Source organism: Callithrix jacchus, chromosome 15, assembly GCF_049354715.1.
Source record: "Callithrix jacchus isolate 240 chromosome 15, calJac240_pri, whole genome shotgun sequence".
Lineage (NCBI taxonomy): Eukaryota > Metazoa > Chordata > Mammalia > Primates > Cebidae > Callithrix > Callithrix jacchus.
The window spans coordinates 66,936,545-66,956,917 of record NC_133516.1 but is presented as its reverse complement, the minus strand read 5'-3'; the positions used below and the strand labels follow the sequence as shown (position 1 = coordinate 66,956,917).

The 20,373-nt window shown below is 47.8% G+C and overlaps 2 protein-coding genes across 8 annotated transcripts in view; one reads left to right on the top strand and one right to left on the bottom strand.

The window, feature by feature from the left end:
* Nucleotides 1-39: 39 nt before the first annotated feature.
* On the top strand, nucleotides 40-12,249 carry TADA3 (transcriptional adaptor 3). 7 transcript variants are annotated; one of them, XM_078351610.1, is made up of 10 exons: nucleotides 261-306; nucleotides 766-823; nucleotides 1,845-2,078; nucleotides 3,322-3,572; nucleotides 3,668-3,773; nucleotides 5,581-5,740; nucleotides 5,829-5,932; nucleotides 7,189-7,298; nucleotides 8,384-8,569; nucleotides 11,673-12,249. In XM_078351610.1, exons 3-10 carry the CDS (start codon nucleotides 1,872-1,874, stop codon nucleotides 11,863-11,865), a joined length of 1,317 nt encoding a protein of 438 aa, XP_078207736.1. In that variant the 5' UTR covers nucleotides 261-306; nucleotides 766-823; nucleotides 1,845-1,871; the 3' UTR covers nucleotides 11,866-12,249. The 7 variants fall into 7 exon arrangements, with proteins under 7 accessions (XP_035132140.1, XP_035132139.1, XP_078207736.1 ...); XM_008982130.5 differs by lacking the exon at nucleotides 261-306 and adding an exon at nucleotides 320-647 and having other exon boundaries at nucleotides 5,599-5,740; XM_008982129.5 differs by lacking the exon at nucleotides 261-306 and adding an exon at nucleotides 320-647.
* OGG1 (8-oxoguanine DNA glycosylase) overlaps nucleotides 10,595-20,373 on the bottom strand; it is a 33,606-nt gene continuing 23,827 nt past the window's right edge. Inside the window, exon 6 of the mRNA XM_078351619.1 lies at nucleotides 10,595-10,731. Coding sequence (XP_078207745.1) covers nucleotides 10,610-10,731 — 122 coding nt within the window. The 3' untranslated portion in view covers nucleotides 10,595-10,609. The remainder of the gene's footprint in view (nucleotides 10,732-20,373) is intronic.

Here is a 20,373-nt window from a genome sequence, read left to right as displayed (position 1 = left end):
AGCGCAGCAGAGGTCTCCGCCCGACTTCCGGACGGTACCATCCATGCTCTGAGCGGGGTATGGAGCGCCTAGAACGCTTGGGCCTCCCGGAAGTTTTCCGGTTAGGGCTCTCTCGGTATTTTTAAACTCTTGTACACGGTTTACTACTCAAGATTCTCCAGGTATGCGTGCATCTCTCGCTTGTCCCTTCTGCCTTCTTGTCTCCTTTGCCACAGCCTCCCCCTAGACATGCAATGGTACAGCCCAGCCTCAGGTTGGGCACCAAATTAGGACAAGCTGAAGCGGAGGAGCCCTTCGTTTCTTCCGGTTCTGTGCCCCCATCCTTTCTCTCGCCCCTCCTACCCGCAGCTCCTGGGGTTCGGCGGGGCTAACTGCGGCGCCGCGATCTCAGCCGCCAAGCCCCGCCCCTCGCCCCGGGCTGTGCCCTGGGGCTCGCCTGAGGCCCACCACCCGCACCCAACCCCTAGTGGGCTTGCTCGAGGCCCACCTTTTCCCTACTTCCCTCAAATCCCAGTAGGCTCGCCCTCGCTGACTCCCCGCCCCCGCGTCAACTGCAAGGGGCCCGCCCATAGCCAGTTCCGGGGCGGTTGCTCCCACCGACCGGAACTCCCCGCGGCCTCGGGGCCGTAGGAGGCAGCAGTGAGGAGGTAGAGGGGGCGGGGGTCGCGCTAGGTGTCCGTGGATAACAGGGACTCTGAAGTCAAGACACTGGGGCGACCCCCGGGCGGTGCCAGCCATTAAATAGTCCCACTTCTTCTGTGCCAGGCACTGAACTGGGCTCTTGACTGGCATCATCTCTTAATCCTCAGACCATCCCAGGGAGGTAGGTACTGTTGTTATCCCCATTTTTCAGATTCAGACTTTTAATGGGGAAACAGACCAAGACTTCTTTTGTTCCCATTTTACAGATGGAAAAACTGAGACTCAAAAAGATCAAATAGGCCGGGCACGGTGGCTCACTCCTGTAATCCCAGCACTTTGGGAGGCTGAGGCGGGCGGATCACCTGAGGTTGGGAGCTCGAGACCATCCAGGCCAACATGGAGAAACCCCGTCTCTACTAAAAATACAAATTAGCCGGGTGTGGTGGTGCATGCCTGTAATCCCAGCTACTCGGGAGGCTGAGGCAGGAGAATCGCTTGAACCCGGGAGGCGGAGGCTGCGGTAACCCAAGATCATGCCATTGCACTGCAGCCTGGGCAACAAGAGCGAAACTCCGTCTCAAAAAAAAAAAAGGTCAAATAACATGTTCAGGGGCACATAAATAGAGAATGTTAAAGCCTGGGCTTGAACCCAGGTCTGTCTGGCTTACCAGCCCACGTTCTAAACCACTATTAGTGAGTGACTAGAGAAATGGGAAATGTGGAGTGTGGTAGGACAAGAAGAGGCAAGAAGAGGCTGAGTCCCAGAGAACTTGGTAAGAATGGGGTGCTTGGAACTCAGTCTTAGCAGAACCCAAGAGAAAAAGAAGGGAAGGAAAGAGCATCAGAAAGGCAAGGCATAGCAGTATAGCATGGTGATCAGGGGTGCAGACTCAAGACTAGCAGGGTTCAAATTGCATCTTGGAAGCATAGGCACATGCCCACCCTTACAGAGTCTCAGTTTCCTTCTCTGTAAAAATGAGATCACAGTGGTTCATGGTGCTGAGCGAGAAGTTCAGTGAGATAGACTGATAAAGTGCTCTGCACCTAGCTTGGCACAAGTTAAGTGCCCTATGAGTAGGAACTGTGCCATCAATCTTGTCAGGAAGGGACTGAACTCTGGCTTCCTTGAGGCTGTCCCTGGAGGTAAGAAGCCCTTGTTTTCAAACTATTTTGTCCCCCATCAATGGCTCTGTCCTCTCCAGCTCCACAGGATCCCCATATCCTGGGCCATGAGTGAGTTGAAAGACTGCCCCTTGCAGTTCCACGATTTCAAGTCTGTGGATCACCTGAAGGTCTGTCCCCGCTACACGGCAGTGCTGGCACGCTCTGAGGACGATGGCATCGGCATTGAGGAGCTGGACACCCTGCAGCTGGAGCTTGAGACCCTGCTGTCTTCTGCCAGCCGGCGCCTGCGTGTGCTTGAGGCCGAAACCCAGGTGATAGCCCAGAGAGGGTCGGTCACCAGAGATGGACTGCAACAAGTTATGGGATGGGTCATTGAGTTAGCCCCATATGCTGAGACCTGGGATACAGGGGTTTGTGGGGAGACGGGGAGAGACCCAAACTGGGCTTGCATGACACAAAAGGACTATGCATGATCCTCTTAAATTGCAAGATTTCTAATTCACTAAGCTTTTATTGACACCCCATCCCCCATTATGTTCTGGGTCCTATGCTAGCTCCTAGTTGGAGCTTGCCAACTAGGAAAGGGAGAAAGTCAGGTACATACTTGTGGTGTTGTGGTAAGGAGTACTAGGGAACTGGAATAGGGAGACCTGGATTTGAATCCTGGCATAAGCACTTGCTGGCATTGCTATTTCCTAGCTATGTGACTCTGGGAAAGCTGCCTCATCTCTGAGTATCAGTTTCCCTATCTGCAAAGTGGGGTGAATAATAGGACCTACCTTAGGGCTTTCATGAAGATTGAAAGAGAATTTTTACAAAAGCGCAGCCCAATACCAGGCACTAAGTAAGCACTTCAGATATTATTTATTCACTATTCTGATTACTTTATTCACAGCATAAACATTCCCTGAGCCTTGTGTGCCAGGCGCTATGCTGTATCCTGCAAAACAGAGATGGTTAAAATGGGCTTTCTGGTCTTCAGTAGCTTATGGTCTAGTTGAAGAGACAAGGTGTGATGGTCATTCCAATGTGACCAAACAACACAGTTGGGTCCACGGTGGAGGTATGAAGTGCCAGAGACTTGTAGAGGAAGGAGGTGCCAACTAAACCTAAAAGGATGAATGGAATTAACTGTCCCTGGGAATCCACGGAAGCTCCTTGAGGAAGGCTATGACACAAGCTGTATTTGAGCATCTAAGAACCTGGGTAACCGATTCAGAGAAGGCATCTCAATAGTAGTGAAATCAAAGTGAAGGTTTGCTGAGAGGACTCTTCTGTTAAACAGTATGTGACTAGCACGGGTGATACAGAGGTGAATCAGAGTACAGACAAACAAGTGAATGAGATGATGAGAAGTATATGAATAAAGTCTTGAGGCGAGGCACAGAAAATGAGCTGAATTTTGAAGGATGAGTAAGAGTTGACTAGGTAAAAAGAAGATGGGGAAAGACCCAGGAGCCTCCTTAGATTCTAGATCCTAATTTATTCACTAGAGGAAAGAGATATTCGGTGTTTTCTGTTCTCCCCCTCAGTGACAGTTTCTGTAAATTTCAGATCCTCACTGACTGGCAGGATAAGAAAGGTGACCGACGATTCCTGAAGCTGGGTCGAGACCATGAACTTGGAGCTCCCCCCAAACATGGGAAGCCCAAGAAGCAGAAACTGGAAGGGAAGGCGGGACATGGGCCGGGCCCTGGCCCAGGACGGCCGAAATCCAAAAACCTTCAGCCCAAGATCCAGGAATATGAATTCACGGATGACCCTATCGACGTGCCACGGATCCCCAAAAATGATGCCCCCAACAGGTCCTGGGCTAGAGAATATAGAAAGGGGCCTTGAGGTTCTGGTGGTGGCACTGGTGGGGCAGGGGTGCCCACTTAGGATCTGCTTCTCCCTGCAGGTTCTGGGCTTCAGTGGAGCCCTACTGTGCTGACATCACCAGCGAGGAGGTGCGCACACTTGAGGAGCTACTGAAGCCCCCAGAAGATGAGGCTGAGCATTACAAGGTAGAAATCCTGGGCTTTGATAGACGTGGTACAGAACAAGAGAGAATTAAAGCTATCAAAGCTATGCATCATCTCCCTTCCCCCACCCTGCCCAGCCTCCTATCTGCTCCATCAATGCATCCAGACACCCAGGCCCAAACTCAGCTTTCTCCATGCACTGCCTCCCCTCAACCCCAGCCAAATGGTCACCACACCCTCAAGCATCTACTTAGTGAAGTCTGCCCATGTTGCTTTATCTCTATCCCCTCTGCTTTGGTCCAAGCCTTGATCAACTTTTATCCAAACAGCCCCTTACGTTTCTTCCTGTTTTGAGGCCTCTGGAGAGAACTTTTTTCTTTCTTTCTTTGAGTCTCATTCTGTCACCAGGCTGGATTGCAGTGGCATGGTCTCAGCTCACTGTAACCTCCGCCTCCCGGGTTCAAGCGATTCTCCTGCCTCAGCCTCCCAGGTAGCTGGGACTATAGGCACGCATCACCATACCCAGCTAATTTTTGTACTTTTAGTAGAGACAGTTTCACCATGTTGGCCAGGATGGTCCGATCTCTTGACCTCGTGATCCGCCCATGTCGGCCTCCCAAGTGCTAGGATTACAGGCATGAGCCACCACACCGGACCTCTTCTTTTTTTAATATTTAAAACTCAGCCAGGCATAGTGGCTAACCCATGTAATCCCCTCACTTTGGGATGCCGTGGCAGGCAGATTTCCTGAGGTCATGAGTTTGAGACCAGCCTGACCAACATGGTGAAACCCTGTCTCTATTAAAAATACAAAAGTTAGCCGGGCATAGTGGTGTGCGCATGTAATCCCAGCTACTCGGGAGGCAGAGCCAGGAAAATCGCTTGAACCTGGGAGGTTGCTGCAGTGAACCAAGACCACGCCACTGTATTCCAGTCTGGGTGACAAAGCGAGATTCCCTCTCATTAAAAAAGAAAAAGAAGAAGAAGAAGATATAAAACTGTTTTCATGATGAAAATTAAATTTAGAAAATACAGAAAAATGTTGAGGGAGAATGCTCCCATAGGTCAGCTGTCATGATCAGATATGCTCATGATATGGCGCTGCTACTAGGCCTTTCTTCATCCCGTTACCTACAGGATCAAGTCCAAGTGTCTCAGTCCTTGGTGGCACAGCTCCAGTGCCCCTCTCCATTTTCCTCAGCCATACTCCTTTTCATTGCTGTGTTGACTGGTCCTACCAAGTACCTTGCCCTCATTCCAGGTCACCACAGGCTCCTTGCTGATCTCTGGGCCTCTGGCAATCTTTTTTCTCCTTGACAGACTTAACTCACCCTTCAAGGCCTTGACCTCATATTACCTCCACCAAAGCACCCTTTCAGTTACCCAGCAGAAAGTGAGTCTCTCTTTTGTGCTGCCACAACACTTTGATCTACCTCTTTCACGTCACTTACCTGATTTTTAAAAAAATTTATTTGAAAACGTAGTTCATAGTGACAGCAGTAGTACATTCAGACAATACAAACAGTAATTCCCTGTCACCTGTGACCTGAAGGCCCCTAATTCTCTCAAGAGGCAATTGCTGTGACCTGAGACAAACTGTGAATGTGGAGTATTCTGCACCTTCTATCTTGGGAATTGTTTCAGATTGGTTTCTGTGTATGTGTGTCTTAGTTCTTTTTGGACCTGTCTCCTAGAGTGTGAATGTAGAGGTTTTATCTTCTTTGTCCCTTCTTACCGGTACCTGTCACTGGGCTTGGCCCTGGACCTAGGGACTTGAGAGAGAAATAAGACAGATAAGTGAATTAATGAATGAAGCATGGCTGGCCAGTGTTTACCCACTCAGGGCCAGGTACCATCTTTACTACAGATCCCACCCCTGGGGAAACATTACTCCCAGCGCTGGGCCCAGGAGGACCTGCTGGAGGAGCAGAAGGATGGGGCCCGGGCAGCGGCTGTGGCTGACAAGAAGAAAGGCCTTATGGGGCCACTGACTGAACTGGACACTAAAGGTAGGCCCCCACCTCCCTGCCAGCCCCAGGTCAGGATTTCAGTTCCAGAACTTCAGCCTACCTGCCCTCCTTTCCCGTGCCCACTTAGATGTGGATGCCCTGCTGAAGAAGTCTGAGGCCCAGCACGAGCAGCCAGAAGATGGGTGCCCCTTTGGTGCCCTGACACAGCGCCTTCTGCAGGCCCTGGTGGAGGTGAGCACCCCAACCCAAAACATTACTTTGTGTTTTAATGTGTTATATTGGAATATATCATACATTGATTAGGTTGGTGCAAAAGTAAAAGCCTGTACTAATAGATAGCAAAAGATTGGGAATAATACATAACTTTTACACCAACCTAATAGAAAAGTCCACAGATCATAAATGTACAATTTTCACAAATGAGCTTGTATTACTAGCCTGGAAATTACAAAATGAAACATTACTATATCCTAGCAGCCCCTCTCATGTCTCTGCTTTTCTCCAACTTACCCCAAAGGTAGCCTCTACTCCACAGTTACTTTTGCTGAGCATTGGCTAAGGGCTGAGCTCTGTGGGGGTGCTTTATACACATCCTCCCTCTGGAGGCCAGGACAATGGTTAACCCTATGTTACAGGTGAGAATATTGAGGCTCAGAAAATGGAACTGTTTGTTTGAGATCTCACACAGCAGGATTCAAACGCTAGCTTCAGGGTCTCTGTCTTCACACCTGCTGGTTGACCTTAGACACACCCTCACACCCTTCACCTCATTGAACCTCAGTTTTCTGTTCTGGCTGAAACACAATAGTTTCTCTGATGTAACAGTCTGGGTACATGTTCCAGGTTGTCTAAGTTAGGGGAAGAGGCAGGTCTCTACCTCATATCATCAGACAGGGACCCCATCTGACGGTGGCCTTGCAGTCTGCACAGGGTCATTCTGGGTGTAATTGCCACTCCAGTCCCACAGAATAAGAGCAAGGAGGAGTGTGTGAAGGAAGCCTTTTGGGCCATGCCTAGCTGTGGCTGTTATCTCTTCTGATCACTTTCCCCTAGAGAGAATCTGTCACATGACCATACCCCCTTGCAAGGGAGCCTGGGAAATGTAATGCAGCTGGACAGGCATTGCCCAGCTGCTGCAGAGGACAGGAGAGCATGGCATTTAGACAATTAGCACCTCTGCCACAGCAGGCCTAGCACAGTGCCTGGTGTATTGCAGACACTTCACAAATCTTAGCTGTTCATTACCATTGTTGAGTATTAATCATTTCTCTTCTGTATTTCTTTGTTTTCGTATCATTACAAAAATAAAAGAGATTTCTAGAATGATCAAAGCAATTTGGGATCAGTACGGGAAGGCCTCCCAGAGTAGGTGGGATGGGAAAGATAAAAGGATATTTCTGGTCTGTGAAGACTATTGGTGTAGGTCAGAAAGGAGCAGGAAAGTGGAACAGCTCTTTTTCCTTCCACCCATTTCTGTGGTCTTCTAGGAAAATATTATTTCCCCTATGGAGGACTCTCCTATTCCTGACATGTCTGGAAAAGAATCAGGGGCTGACGGAGCAAGCACCTCCCCTCGCAATCAGAACAAGCCCTTCAGGTGAGTGGTGTCCTATCCTCACTCCACAATCTGGCCCCCGCTTCTGTTGGCTTCTGTCCATTTCAGCATGTAGGGGAGGTCCTCATCAATAGGAGACTATAATTAGGTGAAGCCCAATAGCAGTCTCAAGTGTGAGTGCTGGCCCAGCGTGTCTGCATGCACAGACTGAGTGCAGGGTTGTTCAGCACAGAAGTGTTCATACCATAAATAACCTAAATGTCCCACTGAAGGGGATTGATTGGCAAAATTGGCATGACTCCATATGATGAAATAACTTACAACTATTAATCATATAGTTGCAAGTATAGAGAAATATAGTTCATTGACATGAAAAGATGTAAATTATAGCATGCCAAGTGGGAAAAATGTTAGTTGTAGTCCAGTACAGACATTATAATCCTATTTTTACTTAAAATATATTTCTTTTTTTCTTTTCCTCTTTTTTTTTTGAGACGGAGTCTCGCTATTGTCATTTAGGTTTGAGTGCAATGGCACGATCTTGGTTCACTACAACCTCCACCTCTCGGGTTCAAGCGATTCTCCTGTCTTAGCCTCCAAGTAGCTGTGATTACAGGTGCCTGCCACCACACCTGGCTAACTTTTGTGTTTTTAGTAGAGATGGGGTTTCACCATGTTGGCCAGGCTGGTGTTGAACTCCTGACCTCAGGTGATCCTCCCACCTCAGCCTCCCAAAGTGCTGGGATTACAGGCATGAGCAACCACACCCAGCCTAGTTAAAATATATTTAAATATGTGCACATAGGGGAAAAAACCTGGACTAATATGTAAAAGATTGGGGATAATATATAACAAAATCTGGAATATATATAACAACATATAACAAAATAATAGTGCTTCTCTCTGGGTTGTTGGCATTACAGGTTTTTCCATATTTTTTGGACAGTGGATACATTTGCTTGTATTTAAAAACCAGACCAGATGCTTTACATCTGGATAGATTACAGAGGGGGTGCTCAGAGGGAAAGGCAGGTGTTCACTGACCTTGGGAAGCCCTGGGAACCTCCAAAGTGGGCCCTCCTCCAAGCTGGCTCTTGAGTCTGACAGGGGCCTGTCTCCTCATGCAGTGTGCCACATACTAAGTCCCTGGAGAGCCGCATCAAGGAGGAGCTAATTGCCCAGGGCCTTTTGGAGTCTGAGGACCGCCCCGCAGAGGACTCCGAGGATGAGGTCCTTGCTGAGCTGCGCAAACGGCAGGCAGAGCTGAAGGCACTTAGTGCCCACAACCGCACCAAGAAGCATGATCTGCTGAGGTGAGTATAAGCAGAATGCACGGTCCTGGGGGTGGCCTTGGAGACCGTGGCCACAGCTGGTCACTTTCTAGGGGCTTTACAACAGGCTTTCCAAACCTGGCTGTCCTCTAAATCACCTGGAGAGCCTTGAAAAAAAAGTAGTGACCAGTCCACCAGGTATTTCTCAAACAAATTCTAATCCCACAGAGGGGGGCTCAGGTACCTGTGACTGATCAGTTGATTTGATTTGGTTTGGTTTTTTAATTGTAGTAAGGGCATAATATAAAATTTATGCTCATGGAAGTCTGACGCAGGAGAATTGCTTGAACCTGAAAGGCGGAGGTTGCAGTGAGCCAAGACTGCACCATTGCACTCCAGCCTGGGCAACGAGCAAAACTCCATCTCAAAAAAGGAAAAAAAAAATTATCCTCTTCACCATTTTTAAGTGTATAGTTTAGTAGTGTTACCTATATTCACATTGTTATGTGATTTATTTTTTCTTTTCATGCTTCTTTTTCTCCCCAAAGTTTTATTATGAAAAATTTCATACATAAAATCTGAAATATTCATATAATAAACATCAGTATATTCTCCGCCTAGACTGATTAACTGTTAACATTTTGTTGGGGATCTGTGATTTTTATTTGCTCATCACAAGAAATTGATCAGTGTTTTAGGACACGTTCTTTAGGGAATCCGCCACAGTGCCTGCCATTCATTTGATGTCAACTCCCATCCATCTTGTCCTGCGTTGATAACAACAAGGGTATAAGTGACATCCAGAGGGAGACTGTGGAATAGCTGCCCTTTTGTTAAAGAGATAGGGAAGCAACCCAAGCAAGTCTCTTTGCTTCTCACCAGCAAGTGCCATGTCTTGACTTCACGGGGCCCTGACGGGTCAGGGCACAGTCATTCATTTGGTCTTTTTTTTTTTTTTTTTGAGACAGTGTCTCACTGTGTTTCCCAGGCTGGAGTGCAGTGGCGAAATCTCGGCTCACTGCAGCCTCCTCCTCCCGGGTTCAGACAATTCTCCTGCCTCAGCCTCCCAAATAGCTGAGATTACAGGCATGCACCACCATGCCCAGATAATCATTTGGCCATTCTTTTTGTCTCTTAGTCAGACATTGTGCTGGGGGCCAGCAAGAGAGGCAGGGCAAAGGACTTGCAGATTATTAGTAGATGATCAGTAAAGACAGGTACCATTAAAAGGAGAGGTAGTTGCTGACAAGCTGCTGCCAGGGTATTTAAGGATAAGGGTGACTAATGTATGTGGAGTGTCTACTGTGTGCCAGGGGCTTGTGTGCCAGGAGGGAGGTGGTATTTTCCTTGTTTACCAGATGAGGAAATAAAGGCCCGGTGAAGTGAAGTGCTCTGCTGAAGGTCACGCACTCAGTAAACAGCCAAGCTGAGACTTCATCCCATGGCTGAATCGAACCCTCTTTCTGTAATAGTTCATTTTTTTCTGAAGGGTGAGAAGAGGAAAACACAGATGAAAGAGGCACTAAAGGAAGGAGGAGAGACAGAAAAAGAGAGAAAAGTAGGCATGTGCAGTTACAGAAGTAATGGGCCCTATCAGGGCCTGGTGGCTCATGCCTTAATCCCAGCACTTTGGGAGACTGAGGCAGGAGGCTTGTTTGAGCTCAGGAGTTCAAGACTAGCCTGGGCAATGTGGTGAGACCTCATCTCTACCAAAAATTTTTTAAAATTAGCCAGGCATGGTGGCAGATGCCTATAGTCCTAGCTACTCAGGAGGCTGAGGTGGGAGGATCACTTGGTCCTGGGAGGGGGAGGCTGCAGTGAGCTTGATCAGGTCACTGTATTCCAGCATGGGTGACAGAGTGAGACCTGTCTCAAAAAAAAAAAAAGTAATGGGCAATAAAGAAATGGCTTGTGGCTCTTAGGAAACCAGAGCACAGCACTTACCCTGCTGCAGAACAGCTGCAAGGCCTTAAACACCGCCTGGCCTGAGCAGCAGCTTCCCCTTCTGGAAAACTGGCAGGCTGGACTCAATTGCTAAGCAACCTTCCAGCTCCACCATCAATGAAATGTATAAATCACATCCTATTCAGAGGGATTAATTTGGTGTCTCACCCACCTCCTGTCCACCTCAGGCTGCCTACACCGTGAGGGGGCTCTGAATATGGATGCCAAAGTAAGCAGGCCTTCTGCTGGCACCGGAGCACCTGTTAAAGAACAGTGTTTAAAAACAAGAGTTCGGCCCCAGCCTGCTCCAGATCTCCCACTTACTAACTGTGGAATCCTGGGATCCTTTTTGAGCCTCATTTTCTTCATTAGTGACATAAGAATAATAGTACATACTTTGCAGGGTTGTTAGGAGGATTAACAGAGAGAGAGAGAGCGAGTGTGTGTGTGTGTATGCATATGTATATTTTATTTAGAGACAAGGTCTTGCTCTTTTGCCCAGGTTGGTCTCAAACTCCTGGCCTCAAGTCATCTTCCTTCCTCCACCTCCCAAAGCGCTGAGATTACAGGCATGAGCTACTTTGCCCAGCCTACTGTATATGTTTTTAAGACCTTTTTTTTTTTTTAAGACACAGTCATGCTCTGTCACCCAAACTGGAGTGCAGTGGCATGATCACAGTTCACTCCTTGAACTCCTGGCCTCAAGCAGTCCTCAGCTCCTTTGGAGTTGGGACTACAGGTGTGCACCACCACACCCAGCTAATTTTTTAAATTTTTTGTAGAGACAGTCTCACTATGTTGCTCAGACTGGTCTTGAACTCCTGGGCTCAAGTGATCTCCTGCCTTGGGTTCCCAAAGTGCTGGGACTACAGATGTGAACCACCATGTGCAGCCAAGACTTTATTCTTTTAGAGCAGTTTTAAGTTCACGACAAAATTGAGAGGAAGGTACAGAGAATTCTCATATACTTCCTGTCCTTACATGTGCACACCCTCCTCCCTGATCAACATGAGTTAATTTTTCAAGAGCTTAAAATTATGCTATATAAGTGTGGTTCAGTAACTGCTTTTTGGTCACGATTGTATGAAACAATCCACAGGCGTGCCAGCCTGGGCTGGTGGGTAAGCTCAGTCTGGAAGAGGGAGGGACCACTCTCTGGAGGTGGGCTGACCATGACACCTGGCTGGCTGGTCCCCAACAGGCTGGCAAAGGAGGAGGTAAGCCGGCAGGAGCTGAGGCAGCGGGTGCGCATGGCTGACAATGAGGTCATGGATGCCTTTCGCAAGATCATGGCTGCCCGGCAGAAGAAGCGGACTCCCACCAAGAAAGAAAAGGACCAGGCCTGGAAGACTCTGAAAGAGCGTGAGAGCATCCTGAAGCTGCTGGATGGGTAGCCCTCACCCTTGCCTCAGGCTGCCTTCTGGGGGAGGGGAAGGGAGGCCCACTTCCTTCTTTGGGCACAGGGAGCGTTGGCCTGTGGCTGTCCCTCAAATGGTGGCAGTCTCTAGAGGACCGTGGCCCTTCCTTTGAGGTCTTTTGGCCTGCCTAGCTCTGTATAGCCAGGACATAGGAAGCCCTGCTGGGTTGGCCTGGGGCCTAGTCCGCTTGGTTCTCAAGATGAGGTTGGGGGGGCTTCGTTTCTGGATCTTCCTCTTCCCTCTCTTTACCATCCCCTACTCCCTAACCCCCTACCCCTCTCTCCCCGTCAAGGACTTCTCCCTGTGGTTTTATAAAGTGCAAACTAAGAATAAAGTGACTGCTGTGGTTTTTCAAAAAAAGCATCCAGTCTGAATGTCTGTTACGGTGAGGTAGGAAGGAACCAGTGTGGGTGGTAAGGTTTGTAGGGATATGCTTGGTGGCTCTCAGCCCGTGACCACCAACCTGTGGCATTCATTCAGGGAGAACTTTCTGAGCACCTCTTTCTGAGGTTACTCGTGGCTGCAGGTAACAACACCCCCCAGCTCCAAGTGGATTCACAATAAGGAAATGTGTGGGTGTGGACCGGGTGCAGTGGCTCAACACCTGTAATCCCAGCACTTTGGGAGGCTAAGACGGGTGGATAACATGAGATCAGGAGTTCAAGATGAGCCCTGACCAACATGGAGAAACACCGTCTCTACAAACAGTACAAAATCAGCCAGGCATGGTGGCACATGCCTGTAATCCCAGCTACTCGGGAGGCTGAGGCAGGAGAATCACTTGAACCCGGGAGGCAGAGGTTGCGGTGAGCTGAGATCCCGCCATTGCACTCTAGCCTGGGCAACAGAGTAAAACTCCATATCAAAAAAAAAAAAAAAAAAAAAGCAAATGTGTTGGCTGCAGGCTTGGCACCTTCAAGGTTAGCCAATATAGTAACTCTTCAGGGCCATCAAGGGTCCAGGTTCCTTAGGTGTCGCCACACTGCCCTCCACAGTGTCGATCTCTGCCTAAGCCAAGTTCTTTTCTGGTAGTAGTGTGGCAGTGGAGCAGTTGAGGCCAGATGCTTACTCATTTACATCCAGCACAGGAGGGAGCAGGAACCAGCAGGCTTCCATGGCACACCCACAGGAGCAAGAAGCCTTTTCCCAGATACCATCATGTTTCAGTGGCCCAAACTCAGCCTCACATGCCCATTCCTCAGTCACTGTGGCAAGGGAGACTGTCATGGTTTTACACCAATCAGAGTGGAGTTTGCTACTCCATCAAGGTGGTAGAGAGAGAGAGGGTAAAACCCAGCAAGATCTGAGTAGGAAGCGAAGAAGTGAGTGCTGGATAGGCCACCAACAACGTCCCTTCCACAGCTGGGGCAGGAAGCTTGGCCTGCAGGATACAGATGAATAAATATGCTGTGGTACCTACCTCAAGTTGTTCCCAGACTGGTCTGAGAGAATCAGGGAATAATCTGCAATTTACTGTGGGAAGGTGGAGGTCCACTCAGGGGAGAAGGGAGGGCAAGGTTCCCCGAGGAAGTGACCTATGAACTGAGCCATAAAGGAGGAGAGTGAACAGGGCCAACATTCTTGTATACCCAGCACCTCTCTGTTGGATAAAAGTCCCTTCCCCATCACATGGCTCTTGTCCAACTGCCAAACTAAGGTGGACACTTGACCCCAGCTTGGCCAGTCAAGTGCCAATCTCTAGCCAGAATGATTAGTCCTAGAAGCAGGCATGTGACCCAAGGTGGGTCACTTGAGGCCCTCCATTGCTCTGTGGATGCTGAGAGGAGAGCTTCACTTCTTTTCAGATCATAAGCCATAGGCTATAAGCTCAGACTACCCCCGTGACTTGTTCTCCTCCCATGGGGAAAGAATAAAGCTAGCCCAGAAAAGCAGGGCCAGGAGTTGGAGAAGCGCTGGATCCAGCTCTGCCTGAAACCACTGGATCCTCCCTTAGACTTCCCACATATATCAGCCCACAAAGGCTTCTTTTGGCTTAAACTAGTTTGCATTGGAGTTTTGTGACTTGTACCTAAAAAAGGCCTATTACAAGTGAATTTTGGCAAAAACAAAGCTGAAGTAGGATCCTGAGAGAGAGAGGACAGCATGAGGCCCTGCCTCCCACTAGGTGCGGGGCCAAGCTGCTGCAATTTTTCAGTGATCATTGTCCCCAGGTTGCTCACAGCCTTCTCAGAGAGAAAAGACACCCACACAGGCAATGATGAGAAACCAACTATAATCATAACGATAATGCAATTAAGTGCTCAGTAAATGTTAGGTATGTACCAGGCACTGTTCTGAGCTCATTCTCAGCTATCATAATAACATCCCAGTCACAGATGAGGAAACTGAGGCTTAGGAGGTGACATACCTTGCTTCAAGCAATTGAGTGGTTGAGCCACAATTGGAACTCAGGCCATTTGGCTTGCAGAGAGAGCCTCTTCATTACAACTCACTGTGGCCCCACTCCCATTACAGTCTATGTGAATGGTACTCCCTATACTTGAGCAGTGCCCAACCTGTGCAGCCATACATGGCAGCTCTGCTTGAAGACCCCTCCTCTTAACCACTCACTTCCATGTTCACTGGGCCACACCATAAGTATGGTGGGCGTTGTTAGTAGAGAGTTCCAAGAACAGAGACAGTTTTGTGGAGGAGGTGGGATAAGAGCTGACGTCCCAAAATTGGATAGAATTGTGAAAGAAGGAAGACAGATATAAATAGAAGGAAGAACCCTAGAAGACCAACTGGGCCTGGTTCACCAGGGAAGAAACTTAACTTTCAAGGATCAGTTGTGAACACTCTAGCTGTTCTCTGTTGCACAGCTACTATCTGCCTGGCACCGTGCCAGGCTGTTGACCCACCCCTCCTATCTGATGTTCACCACGCACCTTGAAGGGGATTTGTAATATTCCAACCTGCAGATGACACAGAGGCTCAAAGAGACACTGTGTCTTGCTGAGGCCATGCAGCCTTGATGCAGGAATAGTTGCTGTCCCCAGGTAGCACCATCCCTGGCAGAGTTCTTACAGTCATATCAGTGTCTGCTGAGCCAAAAGATGCCTCCGCTATGAATGTGGAGAAAGCTGGGTTGTCATCAGCAGGGCGGTTTCATTCTAATACCTCAAGTCTCCAAATTTAACTCAAAACAATTCTGATTCCTTATCACTAGTTTGGAGGCAAAGCCTTTTGTGTCTTGGCCCTAGAAAGCATCTGTCTTGCACAACATGGTCTCCCCAGAGTTCCAAATACCTTACAGCTGACTTTCAGCAACACCAGGGTGAGTGAGAACAGGGAGGGTGAGCTCTGACCCACAGTGGGTCCCCAGCCCCTGTCTGCTCCTGAGTACTCTGGACACCGAGTACTCTGGGTCCCAGCTGGCTCCTGCTGAAAAGAAAGTGATGGCTGGAACTTTGTGGAAATGTGGCCAGGGAGTAAATTTCTCTTTTGGCCTGGGGCTCAGGACTCAATGGAGAGCACCAAACCCAGTGGATTGTAACTCACTCGTTCAGTTATCAATAAACTCCCCATTTCTTCTCTTCACCTACCTAATTACCCCATTCACTTATTCACTCCATCTACACACCTCCATTTCCTCGTTATACTTTTGTTCCCTCACTCAGTGACCCTGTCACAATGGCTGAGAGCTATGGAGGTGACTAAGGCTCCAGAGATGGGGACACAGCTAGACAGATAAAACACTAGGCCACAAGAGCAATAAGAAGACTGCACAAAGTTGGCAGGGACCTGGGGCAGAAAAAGACTTCACAACAGCTTACAGGGTCAGGAAAGGCTTCAGGGAGAATGTAGAAAGGAAGCTGCTGGGCAGAAGATAACATTCCAGACAAAAGGAGCACGGCACAGAGGTGTGAAGAGCTGGCCTGCTTAGAGAGAAGAGAGAACTACCATGTGACTGCAGCCCTGGGTGTTTGGAGGGGAAAGGAAAGGATGAGTAATGACGCTAGAAAGTAGGCTGAAGACTAGGCTGGGCAAGATTTTGAATGGCAGGTTAAGGAGCATGGACTTTATTCTCCAAGTCAGTGGTGTTCCAAGTGTTGTCCCTGGACTGGCAGCATCAGCATCACTTGGGAACTTGATAAAAATGCAAACTCTTAGGCCACAGACCTACTGAATCAAAAGCTATGGGTGTATGGCCAGATGTGGTGGCTAACACTTATAATTCCAGCACTTTTGGAGGCCATGGAGGGGGGATCATCTGAGGTCAGGAGTTCAAGACCAGCCTGTCCAATATGGTGAAAGCCCAGATTCTCTACTAAAAATACAAAAATTAGCCAGACATGGTGGCCCGCACCTGTAATCCCAGCTACTTGGGAGGCTGAGGCAGGAGAATTGCTTGAACCCTGAAGGCAGAGGTTGCAGTGAGTAGAGACCGCACCACTGCACTCCAGCCTGGGCAACAGATTGAGCTCTGTCTCAAAACAAAACAAACAAATTTAAAAAAAAAAGAAACCTCTGGGTGTGGGGCCTAGCCACTCTATTTTAACATGCCTCCTAGGTGATTCCTAGTGTGTATTAAAGTTTGAGAATCACATTCTGAGGTAACAGGGAGCCATGAGTAGTTTGTGAGCAGAACAGTGCCATAATGGCACTCTGAATTAGACAGCACTCTCAAAGCAGCCTGGAGGCTGGACTGATGAGAGGGAGTGAGAGTGAAGTCAGTGCAAAGAAATACAAGTGAGATGGGGAATGTGGCAGACTAGTAGATGTCCTCCAAAATCTGTTTCAGCAATATTTCATGTTATTGGAATCATAAGTTGAAAATACTCTCCATACATTTGATAACAAATGGAATTTAACTTTCACATAGTGATTATCATAACCTTTAATCAAAAGGTCAAGACATATCATTCTTTGGGGTTCATTGTTGTTGCTTTTTGAGACAGGGTCTCACTCTGTTGCCCAGGCTGGAGTGCAGTGGCACAATCTAAATCACTGCAACCTCTACCTCCCAGATTCAAGTGATTCTCCTGCCTCAGCCTCCCAAGTAGCTGGGGTTACAGGCATGCGCCACCATGCCTGGCTAATTTTTGTATTTTTAGTAGAGATAGGGTCTCACCATGTTGGCCAGGTTGGTCTCGAACTCGTGGGCTCAAGTGATCCACCTACCTCGGCCTCCGGAAGTGCTGGGATTATAGGTGTGAGCCCAGCCAAAATAATAATAATAATTCAGAAATCTTGGAGCATATAGCCTTATCCTAATTTAGGATTACTTCTCTGAAATTGATTCCCAGAAGAGGAGTCTCTGAGTCAAAAGGCCTTGACATTATTTAAGCCTTTGATGCATACTGCCAAATTGCTTTCCAAAAGATCTTTAGCAAATCATTTTTCCGCCAGAATGTGGGACTACTCGTTCCTCACATCAACATGAGCCTTCAGTGTTACCAGCTTTTTAAACTTCAAATTTGAAAGGCTACAAATTATCTTTTACTTTGTACTTTTTTTATTACTAGTGAGATACAAAATGTCCTGTGTTTATTGTGTTTTATCTGCGTCCTTTGACTGTTTATTGAGTTCTTACTGTTTGTTTTCAATTCTGTGTGCTGTTTATATAATAAAAATATTAAGCCCATTATCTATAAAATATTTCCCTAGTCTGAAGTTTGCCTTTCATTGTTGGCTACCATTTCAGAGTAGGGTAGGGTTTTCACTTTTTGAAAAAAAATGTAACAAAAAGTAACAAAAGTTAAAGTTTCTTTTTTTCTTTCTTTCTTTTTTTTTTTTTTTTTTGAGATGGAGTTTCGCTCTTGTTACCCAGGCTGGAGTGCAATGGCACGATCTCGGCTCACCGCAACCTCTGTCTCCTGGGTTCAGGCAATTCTCCTGCCTCAGCCTCCTGAGCAGCTGGGATTACAGGCACGCACCACCATGCCCAGCTAATTTTTTGTATTTTTAGTAGAGGCGGGGTTTCACCATGTTGACCAGGATGGTCTCGATCTCTTGACCTCGTGATCCACCTGCCTCAGCCTCCCAAAGTGCTGGGATTACAGGTTTGAGCCACCGTGCCCGGCCAAGTTTCTTTTATTTTTGAGACAGAGCCTGGCTTTGTTGCTCAGTCTGGAATGCAGTGGTGGGAACTCTGCTCACTGCAGCCTCTACCTCCTGGATATAAGCTATTCTCCTGTTTCAACCTTCCCAGTAGCTGAAACTACAGGTGTGCGCCACCACACCTGGCTAATTTTTGTATTTTTAGTAGAAACGGGGTTTTGCTATGTTGCCCAGGCTGATCTAGAACTCCTGACCTCAGGTGATTCACTCACCTTGCCTTGGCCCCCCAAAGTGCTGGGATTCAGGCCTCAGCTACTGCACCCAGCCAAAGAATTTTTAAAAATAAAGCTGTCTGGTCGGACGGGGTGGCTCGCCCCTGTAATTCCAGCACTTTGGGAGGCCGAGGTGGGTAAATTGCCTGAGCTCAAGAGTTCACGACCATCCTGGGCAACACGGAGAAACCCCGTCTCTATTAAAATACAAAAAATTAGCCGGGAGTGGTGGCGTGTGCCTGTAATTCCAGCTACTTAGGAGGCTGAGGCAGAAGAATTGCTTGAACCCCAGAGGCAGAGGCTGCAGTGAGCCGAGATTGCCCCACTGCACTCCAGCCTGGGCGACACAGTGAGACTCTGTCTCAAAAAATAAATAAATAGGCTAGGGGCAGTGGCTCACACCTGTAATCCCAGCTCTTTGGGAGGCTGAGACAGGCAGATCATGAAATCAAGGGATTGAGACCATCCTGGCCAACAGATGAAAACCCGTCTCTGCTAAAAATACAAAAATTAGTGGGGCGTGGAAGCACATGCCTGTTATCCCAGCTACTTGGGAGGCTGAGGCAGGAGAAGCACTTGAACCTGGGAGGTGGAGGTTGCAGTGAGCTGAAATCAGGCCACTGCACTCCAGCCTGGCGACAGAGTAAGACTCTATCTCAATAAATAAATAAATAAATAAATAAATAAATAAATAAATAAATAAATAAAATAAACCTGTCTATTTCCTCCTTGTGATTTCTTCCATTTTCTCTAATGTTAGTTAAATACTCACTCTTTCAACAGCTTCCTTTCTGTCAGGTTCAAGAATTGATGAGGGTCAGGCACACTGGCTCACACCTATAATCCCAGCACTCTGGGAGGCTGAAGAAGGAGGGTCACTTGAGTCCAGAGTTCCAGAGGAGTCTGGGCAACAGAGGGAGACTCGATCTCTACAATAAATTAAAAAATTAAAAAAAATTAGCCAGGCATGGTAGTGCACATCTGTAGCCCCAGCTACTCAGGAGGCTGAGGTGGGACAATCACTCGAGTTCGGGAAGTCAAGGCTGCAGTGAGCCGAGATGGTGCCACTGTACTCCAGCCTGGGTGACAGAATTGATCGAGATGTCTGCACTGTTTTGTCATATATTTTGTTAAACAAAAAAGAAAGATTATCCCTGTTTTACCTGTGAACATTTGACTTTCCTTGACTCACCTTTTTTTTTTTTTTTTTTTTGAGATGAAGTCTCTCTGTGTCACTCAGGCTAAAGTACAATCTTTGCTCACTGCAACCTCCGTCTCCCAGGTTCAGGCGATTCTCCTGCCTCAGCCCCCTGAGTAGCTGGGACTACAGGTGCACGCCACCATGCCCAGCTAATTTCTGCATTTTTAGTAGAGTTGGGGTTTCACCATGTTGTCCAGGCTGGTCTCAAACTCCTAACTTCAGATGATCTGCCTGCCTCAGCCTTCCAAAGTGCTGGGATTACAGGCATGAGCCACTGTGCCAGGCCCTTGACTCACTTTGATTAGTACCGTGAAATGTGCTCATTGGGACTGGGGGCTGTAGAAGGATGTATATGTATATGCATCCAAAAAAATCTGGAAGAATTGTACTAAAAATGTGAACACTAGCTGTCTCTGGTTGGTGGGAGCCTGGCTGAGAGGGATGTGTTAATCTTGTCTCCCTGGCACCCCTAATTCCTTTAGACAAGATACATCTTCCATTCCTCATGGCTGCCCATTATAGTACACTTGTTCAATATAGTACCCTAATTCTCCTGGCAACAGTTCTGGAGGCCGAGGGGTGAACATGTCACCGTATCACTCAAGCAGAGCCAGAGTGCTTCCCTGAGGCTGAGATAGGAAATTGGGAGGATGCTTTCCATCTACTGTTTAATTAGAAAGCTGGGACTGCCTCACTCCATGTTTCCTGCCAAGTAGAAGATCACTCTGCAGAGAAAAAGAGGCCAACATGTGAAGAGAAATCAAGACAAGGAGAGAGGAGAGAAGACAGAGAAAGCAAATTCTATGAGTACTACATCTCCAGTTCCTGTCTCCAAGCCCCTGATCCCTGGTGTTTTTCTTGCAATCTTGTGCAGCTATTGTGAACTATCGATTCCTCTTGGGTGAAGCTGGTTTAGATTGGGATTCTGTCACTTAGGAAGTGAAAAAAATCTCATCAGATAGTCTGTGTGTGTTTTTAATATGTTATGCAATTTTCCTGCCATGACCA

Excerpts from the sequence above, each read along its gene's own strand:
- TADA3 (XM_035276248.3), top strand. The coding sequence starts at position 1,872 with ATGAGTGAGTTGAAAGACTGCCCCTTGCAGTTCCACGATTTCAAGTCT. Across the intron at positions 2,079-3,321 it reads TGCTTGAGGCCGAAACCCAG|ATCCTCACTGACTGGCAGGA; the intron begins GTGATAGCCCAG and ends TGTAAATTTCAG. Across the intron at positions 5,741-5,828 it reads GACTGAACTGGACACTAAAG|ATGTGGATGCCCTGCTGAAG; the intron begins GTAGGCCCCCAC and ends GTGCCCACTTAG.